Raw genomic sequence first — 10,236 nt, forward strand, 5'->3', positions numbered from 1 at the left:
TCAATGCATGATTATTTTATCAGCTTTACTTGGTTAAAACAATGATGAAAACAATCCGTTTTCCATTGGTTTCTTACACTTGAAGACGTGTCAGGTTGAAAGAATATTTTAATGCTTTGTGCGCAGAGCTTTTAACGTAAATATATTTGGTGGTCTTAATTTCCATGTTCCAACTGCATTGTAGTTTCAAGTATCAAAATAATATTTTGTTTTTGAATTGCAACAATTAATGAGTTGTTGTAAACGTATTGTCCGTGGTCCCGTGAATAACACCTTTACGTTCCATGGGCAACAGTGTTTCGGAGCTGTGGATTAGTAAAGTAGGTTTTTTGAGAAATGGATTTCGTGTTCAATCCTTGGAATATTTAGTCCGGTTAACTAAGGGTAGCTTAACTATACACGTCCAAAGTGTTTCCTTTCGTAAAGGCCTGATTATTGGTGGATAGAATAATCTTTGACAAGTTGGATTGGTTTGAGTATTCATGTTGGTGAAAGGAAAGAACTGATTTGTTGTCTGAATTCGCTGTATGATGCTTTCATGCGGATATCATTGGAGCGGGGATGGAAGTGAGGGATGTTTCAACCTTGTTCAGTAATGACTCTACATCTTGCAGAATACGGATCGAAAATTAGGATTAAACCTAACAAGAACGTTGTACATTCAGTATGTCTGTTTGTTTGTTGTTTGACGCCGCACTAAACGTTATGATAGGTATCTGACAACGGTCAGCAGATAATCAAGTACGGGTCAGCATTGCAGTGGTTAACATTACGGCCATAGATTTGCGCGTTGAGGATAGGATGACATAAATATGGAAACGTACAGCGAGCCTGACCATCCAATCCCGTTAGTCGAGTCTTGGGACAAGCATGGGTTACTGGAGACCAGTGCTGGTTTGTTGTTCTATGCATAGAGCTCGGGGCGGTGGGGTAGTCAAATGGTTAAATCGTTCACTCGTCACGCCGAATAACCGGGTTCGGTTCCCCACATGGGTACAATATGTTTTCTGGTCTCCCCCGCCTTGATATTGAATATTGCTAAAACAGCGTAAAACTAGACTCACTCACTCGCATAGAGCTCAGGTAAAAAATCAGCTAAGTTAAGCAACGTTGAGCACGGAGAGTTTTAGACTGGTGGCAGCTTGACTCCTAGCGGTTTCAAGGACCAGTCATGTCCCACAAACTAGCACACGTGATACAAGTGGTCTTACTTTAGACAAGTGAATTTGTATCAACTTGCCTCCGGTCACCTTACAATGAACGGCTACCCGGTGGAATAGGTCATGACTAACTTTCTAGTACCCCATAAACAGCTTGGATTATCCGAGGCAATAGTGAACTATTCTCGCTATGGGCATGATGATGGTGTGCATTTACCCCAAATTAGAGATTAATAAGGGCCTAATAATTATGAATTAAGTAATTATAATTAAATCAATTAAATCAATCTGCAGGGGACTTTTGCGATTGTGCATGACATATTCCTTTTGGTGCCGTTCTTGTCCACTGAAATTATTATACATTTAACGTGAAAACCTACTTCAGATAACATGCCAAAACCGAATTGTAGTTTTATTTCCGAACGGCCTAGTGCCATGCAGGTCAACTTTTCTTTAATGACTTGTGGTGTGATTCGGGCCTCAGCCCCTACACACTGCGGAGTGAGTAAAGTACTATCACTACGGGGTACCAAGAAGCAGGCGTCAAGCATTGTACGCAAGTGGAGAATCGAACCATGGCCTTCGGCGTGACGAAAGGATGCCTTTACCACTATGGTACATTATCGCTCTGTCTCCGGTATACGCTCCTTCAACAAAGGTCGACGAAGGGCACAGAATATAACGTCATTGGAACATTGGCGTGATCAGAGACCATCTATTATATGGTCTCTGGCGTGATGAAATCTTGTCCTTGTTTGGTGCATGTTAATGTTAGAACGGACACATATGGCATGAATATTTTTCGAATCAGCACTTGGGTAGATTCTTTTTGCATTATTCGTTTTCCAACCTAACGTAAGAAAGAAATACACGCGGATTTTGTCTCTCCTCGAGCACAATATTTATCATGCATGCTGTTTGGTATTTCCTTGCAATGATCGCTCCCTGAGTAATATGCTTGGTTGGACGTATACTACCCGCTTAATGTCTTTTTCTTGCACAAGAGTATTGTTAACGAACAATGTGTATTATGCGCAATATCATTAAATTGTGACGTTTCTCATTTTGCGAACGTATCACACTACGCCTACGAACCCCGGACCACGTTCGTTTTTGTTGCCGTTATTCGAATATCAGGACTTCGTGTTCATGTAGTGAAACAAAATCCTTACCTGCAGGTGTCGAAACCGCAAGCCTCCTAAAACGTACATGCAATCAAGAAGATGTGTTTTGTGCAAGAACCCAACAGTTTGACCTTGAAGCAGCGAGTGGAAATCCTATTGAGACGTTGTTTACAAACACGACTGGAGAACATATACATTTGTAGCTGCCTGTTCCCACAAATGTCTACCGTCGTGAACCAGACTCGGGCATTGTTGTCGTCACGAGTCTAGTCGCTGGTTGTAGAACAAATCGTGCACAGAGTGACTAACTTTGACGCGACTACACGTCGTTAGGACTTTCTTTCAACCCTTCACGAATCACCGTGTCACAATAATGCCCCCCAAACGCAGAGGACATAGGAGGGTGCGTATTGTGAACAACTGGGCTGGGGGTGGTTGTTATTTTTTTGTTTTTATTTTTATTGGTTATTTATATAGCGCACATATCCACACAACTTGTGCTTGCTCAAGGCGTTGGTATTTTTATCTCTGTATTATTGGATGTCAACCACTGGATGTCAATCTCAACGGCACACCGTATTATTAATCTCAACTCCCCGAGGAGTATACAACTCTTACTGCTTCTAGGCGCACGGAGCTTATTGTAACTTTGGGGCAATAATAAGTGTAAGCACTGGGTTGGGGTGGCAGTTGAGATGTTTAGTAGGGGAGGAAGGCGCTGGATTTTGTACTTGCAGAAATAAAACGTTTTGGCATGAGCGAGAGCGCGCGTACACAATTTGCTGTGCTTCGGCGACGGCCTTAAGCCAAGAATCATTCTGAATAACGGTTGTACGTTTCGGGTCAAACGCACAGGAATCCTTTAAAGAGAGCGAGAAAGTTAACGGCAGGTTTTTATCCCTCCCTTTGGAAAGGAATTAAAGTCCACTCTAAAACACGATATTGTCTACGTGACTTGAATTAAACTCACTCACTCTAAGGCATGCGACCTGGAAACATGTCAAAAAACAAAAAACAAAAACATTATCAGTCACAGGGAACCTTCAAACAACGAATAAACATGTGACTTTATGAAAACACACGCACACAGACACAGAACACACACAAACCGAAAAACAGCAAAACACTAAAACAACCCTCAACCACGGCATATCGTGACGAGATTACTATTTTAGACGTTAGCTGTATGTCGGTTAATACCCGAAGTGAATATTAAAGTACACACTACATAAAGTCACTCTACAAAGATAAGCGCAATGCATCAGACTCGTGTCTATCAATCAGTGTACATAGAGACTCGACCAACCACATTTTTGCATTGAATAACATTACTTGAGTGATTATCTCTTAAAGCTACCCACAGAAGGGAAATGTCACCGTTAAGCGGCAAGCTTTGATAATAGCTTTGTATTCAGCTGAATTGAAGACCCTTTCTGAGAAATTGAGAAGGTTGTGGGTGGTGCGTGGGGTGGTGCGTGGGGTGGTGCGTGGGTGGTGCGTGGGGTGGTGGGAGATGCAGACTGTTGGGAAATAGGGGTGCACACTTCATTTTAACCCGTGTTTCAACGAGTTAACAACATTTCAGGACTAAAGGCGGAGGGGGTGGGGAGAGGGGTGTGGCTGTGTGTGTGTGTGTGTGTGTGTGTGTGTGCGTGCGTGCGTGCGTGCGCGCGCGGGGGGAGGGGGTGGGGAGAGGGGTGTGGCTGTGTGTGTGTGTGCGGGGGGAGGGGGTGGGGAGAGGGGTGTGGCTGTGTGTGTGTGTGTGTGTGTGTGTGTGTGTATGTGTGCGGGGGGAGGGGGGAGGGGCTGGGGGAGGCGCGCAATATTCCAGAAATATGACAACGGGAGACACCAGAAATGGGCCCATGTGTGGAGGCGAACGTCAGACCCTCGTGTCTTTGCGAGGATTAACGGTGCTATAAAACTGAAATGACCCTGTGCTCCATTCGATCATATTTGCTTTAGGTTCTTTGGTAAGAGAACCCAATGTGGAGGATTGAACCCCGGTCTCTGGCGTGACGAGCGAACGCTTTACCCACTGGACTACCCCGCCGCTCCAAGACTGCCTGCGACCTGCATCATTTCGGCTTTTCGGCTGGAATGTTGTTGCACAAAGTAAATGTTGAACGAACTAAGGCAACAACCAACTACGATTAAAACTAAGTAAAGTTACGAGACTCTTTGGGTTCGTTGTATCCGGAGTTTACTCCTCTGTAATATTTTGAAACGTAAATTTGAAAGCGTCATCAACCCAGCTTGCACTATCATCGTAATACAGATATTGATAATAGTAAAAGGTTATCGAACAACGGTAAACGTGCGGGACTAATAAATCAAGAAGGAGTGATAAGACATTAAACTGAATAAATGAGAACAAAAGGAATGTATGCGCAGAACTTCCAGTTTTGGATGTGAGAATTTGACACGGACCGATTTATGTCTACTAAAAGAAGGTTAGACATGCTGAGATCATCAACGTACCAACGGGTTAGGCAGGTGAAATTCTTAACACTCCAAAACATAAGACATTGTGAGATTTGGTTTGTGCCAAAAGTAAAAACCAAAAGGTAGGACATGGTGAGATTCGTAATGTTACACACTGTAGGACATGGTGATATTAAAAACGATTCCAAAGGTGAGACAGGGTGAGATCCATAACGTTCCGACAGGTAAGACATCGTGAGATTCTAAATGGTATATACGGTAAGACATCATGAAATTGATAATGTTATAAACGGTAAGACATGGTGAGGTTCTTAATGTTAAAAATGGTGAGACATGGTGAGATTCGTAGGTGTATCCTTGTTGATGTTGGTAATTCTCAGGTCCCTTCCCGAACCGTTCTTGTATAAGCCCCCAAACGCCGGAGTAGTACATTATGATGCTAACACGTCTTACCCTTCTGTTGCCATCTCGCCTGTCTCAGATCTCCCTGTTGTTTAAATATCAGCCTTTATAACTTCGTGTTGAAAGATCTTGACTATAGCTCACAGAATGTCATCGCCAACGTTTATGTAAATACCTTCGAGGTGGTACCACTTTGAAACTCAAAAGCACAATCCCCGATTGTCTCTCATACATTAGAAGCTCCGATAAAGCAGCTTGCAGAACGAAGTACTCCCCTCATTTCTGGACATTAAGAACAGTTTTTCATGTGCACACGGTGTCCGGGATCGGGGCTGTTATCTAATCGCCGTTTCTTCATGACACACTCCTACATCATAACGTAAAGTCATTTACCGATGACTGCATCTCTGGTTGAGAGCAAGACCGCTGTAGGGGTAGTCCATGTGTCAGTTTAACGCTTCCTCGTCGCAATGTCATGTGGGACATTAGCCCCGTGAGACGTCCTTTAAAGGCGCAGCGCAACACAGCGCGCCGTCAGATAGCAACTACCCAGAATGACACGCGGAAATTAATAGTTTCTTGAGCTGAACGCACTTAAGGCAGGTCAGGCTAGTTTCACTGATGAAACCCAACTGCACATCGACTAATGTCAAATGTTTCCGATACTCTCTAATCTAAAGAGGCAGGATTTTCTCGCTTTATCTGACATGGAAGCTCATTAACAGAGTGTATCGAAATGAAAGCGCTGGCATTTTAAAAATCAAACCCCATCAAGTGGCATCTTCTTTGAAAGCGAATGTTTCGCTCTTTTGAAGTAATGGCCACGCTTAGTGATTTATGGTATTTTTGATTGGCCATAATCGATCGATAACTTGCTATAATCGATGACATGGCTATGGCAGCTGAGAGGTTAAGTTGTCACGTAACCAGGCGACGGAGCACGAGGTAAAGATGTCTCGACGCCAATGGTGGGCTGACTGGCAACAATGATATGTTCTCAGCAATGTTTGGCTGAATGCTCTGTTGATTGTTTGATACTGACAACACAACTACTTTTGATTATGTGCAGTATTGGCGTTAGTTGAAATAGAACCGTAAACGCTTACATCTCGATCACAATACGTTTCTCCACATATTCATGAAGAGTGAATGTTTTGCAATGCCGCAGACAAACCAGAGGGTCAATGTCAGAGCCGTTACCCATGCTGGTGGTGGAAATCCACGACACTGAGGCTAACCAATCGATCCCCATCGGTGTCAACTCTTAAGATGAGCCCTACCTGCCCACGGTTAAACCCTGTTGTATCGATTTTTACGGTATTTATTTATCTTGAAACATGAGCTGGATACTTTCTTATGTCTTCATATCATTTTGTGGGTGTGTCGAACCACGGATAATTCGAAATATTCATGTACATCCCTTTGACTCCGATTTCTCGAAACATTTTTCCTCAAATTTCAAACTGAGTTTGACAGTTGCAAAAACACCTTATTTTTCTTACTCAACTGCATTTTTAAACAACAAAAGATCAAACAACTTAAGTAATCTTTCCACCAAAATCAAAGTGTTTTCTATGGTGGAGGTCAGTGTATTCTGTGAAATGCATTTTCCTGCTTTTTCTCAGATTTGAGTAAAAACTTTAGCGTAAGTCAAAACTGAGTTTGTTTCGAGAAATCGGAACCAGCTATCTCAAAAGAGGTAACTATGAACAGAGTTCGAGAGTAATGTCGGTCCTTGGGCTCGAAGGCGACTGAAAAACCATTCGGACCCACAGCTTTTGTTTTTTGTGGGTCGTTATGGCCTTATTATCCCCAATAACTAAGAGTGTTATTTCCATATCAACATATGGAGCTTGCACTTTATGATCAGGATCCGCAACTTTATATGGTTCTGGGTCCTTAGGGCCTGCGATGCTGAGGGTGATGATAAACAAATTATGTGAGTGATTAAATATGTTACCTGAGCTAATCATTGCCTCAGCTGATGATGTCAACAGTTCATTTGATTGACTGTTGTTTAACGCTGCACGCGGCAATATTCCAACAATAAAGCGGTGGTTTGTAAATAATCAAGGCTGGACCAGACGATCCGGTGATTGACAACACGACCATAGTATGATGCAGTTGGGATACGATGAGATGTGTCAACAAAGTCAGCGAGCCTGACCTCCCAATCCCGGCTATATCACAGCAGGATGCACGAGAAATGAGTTTGACATATTGTACCTGCATTGGAATCGATCTTGGTCTTCTTCGTGCGAGGCGAATGGTTTAACGATGCGGCTACCGCGAGTTGTCCATGCTCGGACTGGACATGCTTTGCATACCGAAACATGAATCTTATTAACCTTTTTCAGACAATGACCTACTTTTCAGCCGATCCGAAATTTCTCTTGTGGAAGTGAACATAAACACCACCAACAACACTGAATTCCAATTCCGTTTTTCATACGAAAATGGTATTTACAAATGAATTTTAATTTTAAACTTGAGTAACACCGTATTTCTAAATGTTATGTCGAGGTTTAAGCAGCACACCTTAACTAAGAAACCACAGACTGCCCCTGCTTGATGAGGTCGTAAATGATGACCTTGATGAGGTCACTGGTTTTACCTGTTTTGTGTTTTCACGCTTATTCGGAGTAATCCTGTAACGCACAATGAGATTGATATAATATCAGTTCCGTAATAGACCATCAAACATTTCTAGCTGCATAGTCTCGTTTTGAGATTTCCACGATTTCCAGGTTTTCCGTCTGTCAGAGCTCGCTGTACGACAGAGCACGCTGTACCACGTGTGTGCGAGGGGCAGACGGAGCGTGTTGTGATATACAAATGCTTAGATTTATCAGATCATATTGACTAATATTTATGTGTCCAGTTAAATGAGTTAGGCTAATAATTCTGGACTGGTTATCGAAATGACTTGTGCAATAGGACGCACACCAGTAAGCGGGAAGAGAGGCTGTTCTATAATCAATGTCTTAACTTGACTGCGTCATGCCGGTTTATGTAACAGCTGGTGCCACAAACAAGTGATCCATTATTTATTGCTGGTTGTCACATATCGGATTTTTCTTCAAAACCACAAAATCCCAACCTGTCTGAAACCCAATCATTCAATCACGCCTGTAATCCAACCAATACCCATTGTTGAGTCAACTGTCAAAACCGCAGTTTTATTAGATTAACAAGCGATCTAAATGGATTTACACCCTTACAAAAACCGGAACAGCTGCAATACCTAACGTTCGTTTCTGCTGACAGATTCCCAGTTTGGCCAACTCGTATCGAATTTTATGTCAAAACTGTAAGGGCATTCAAGATTAGTTGCACCAAATCAAATTCAATAAGGAACATGTGTATCTTTAAATGTCGAGCACATTTTTTGGACGTGGTTTCAAATGCCTTGAAGCTGGTGTCTAAAGGTCATCTCGTAATATCAACTGTCTGCTTTATCAGTCGGACTCTCGTGACGACGATACCGCTTAAAGATATAAAGTCTCAATATTACATTCAGAAATGGATTCATGATTAATGGCTGCAATGAATTAGGTTTTACATTTTTAAGGAACGAGACAGGTTCATTACTGAAATTAATGATAAGATTTATGATGGGTTAAGTGGGTAAAACCAGTGTGAAAGATATTAGAGAAGTATTTATTAATCACAGCTGCAAGGAGATGGCCCATGGGTGCATTTAGTCCGATGCTGATAAGGGTCCGTCCATTTGAAGACCCTGGAGGTAGAAGATTTTGAGTCCCTAAAGTCCCATCATCCATCTGAAGATAGCACACAATCGGGTTTGTGACTAAGTGTCGCTGAACGCAGCAGTACTAGACTTATAGGGCGGTGCTCTGTAGATAATCGAGTCTGGACACGAAACTCAAGTGATTAACAGCATGAGCATCGATCTACACATTTGGGATACATTTTAACCATGTCAGTGAGCCTGACCATCACACTCATTAGTCGCTTCCTACGACAAGCATGGGTTACTGAAGATCAATTCCACTCTGGATCTTCACTGGTTCCCGAATTCCTGAACATAAGTGTGTAGACATATCTTTGTTCACCACGTCTATAAATAGTCGAGTCTGGACAATCCACTGATCATCAGCATTAGCATCGATCTACGTATTTGCGACACTATGTCAATCTAATGATGGTGGGTGGGTTGAAGAATGAAAGACTAAAGCATTTCGACGTCTGTGTCGGTAATTTAAACATAGCCCTTTGGATCATGTATTTCATGGTATGTATTTTTACATTCATGCCAAATGTCCAGCTATATGTCAACTGTCTGAAATGATCAAGTCTGACCAAAACAATCTAATGACCAACAGCATGATCCCTTTAGTTGCCTCATACGACAAGCATGGGTTTCTGAAGACCATTTGTAACCCGGATGTGAATGGGGCAAGTGGTTCATCATTTTTATGGCGCTAACAAGTCAGAAACATTTGAACTCATGATCATGGGACTTCCGGCGCTATCAGACGTAACCGCTCACAGCGACGTGGGCGCCTTAAAAGATAACAGCGTCCCCGACCTTTTGACTCGGGCTCTTGAAGATGTCTGACAAACCATCAAGCTATAATGTCATTTAACCACGCACACACAACCAGTTTCAATAACATCAAAGCCACAGTTTTTAATTGAGAAATTCAGCGTAACCTCATAACGATTAGAATTATAAATCACAAATTAAACGTCAAATGAACGTCATGTCCGTCTCATTCAAAGCCTTCGACACACAGAAAGCGTTACTGTCGTCGCCAGTGTCAGCCAAGTTTACATAACTCAACCACTAATTCAGTTTATAAATTTTCACATTTTAATTAAGCGTGCTATAAAACCCATAAACAACTTTAGCTGACTCCTTCGTTGTCGACCGTGCCAGTACTACAAGGACATGTGAAAGTGCTCACAAGCGATCACGTTTATAGCTCATTGGGACCAAAGAAACCTCTCCACCTGCATTCGGGTGTCCCTATAGTTGTAGCTAGCTACATTCAGAAACACATGGACACTGAAAAATATAAATTGATTGATAAAATGAAATATTCTGCAATCGTGATGTGGACTGGTTTTAAACTAGGAGT

General features: G+C 42.3%; 1 protein-coding gene across 1 annotated transcript in view; it reads right to left on the reverse strand.

The window, feature by feature from the left end:
* The window catches only part of LOC137279255 (uncharacterized), a 42,269-nt gene extending 36,659 nt beyond the window's left edge, over nt 1-5,610 (reverse strand). Inside the window, exon 1 of the mRNA XM_067811762.1 lies at nt 5,183-5,610. Coding sequence (XP_067667863.1) covers nt 5,183-5,196 — 14 coding nt within the window. The 5' untranslated portion in view covers nt 5,197-5,610. The remainder of the gene's footprint in view (nt 1-5,182) is intronic.
* Nucleotides 5,611-10,236: the final 4,626 nt, after the last annotated feature.

This window comes from Haliotis asinina, chromosome 1 (assembly GCF_037392515.1).
Source record: "Haliotis asinina isolate JCU_RB_2024 chromosome 1, JCU_Hal_asi_v2, whole genome shotgun sequence".
Taxonomy (NCBI): domain Eukaryota; kingdom Metazoa; phylum Mollusca; class Gastropoda; order Lepetellida; family Haliotidae; genus Haliotis; species Haliotis asinina.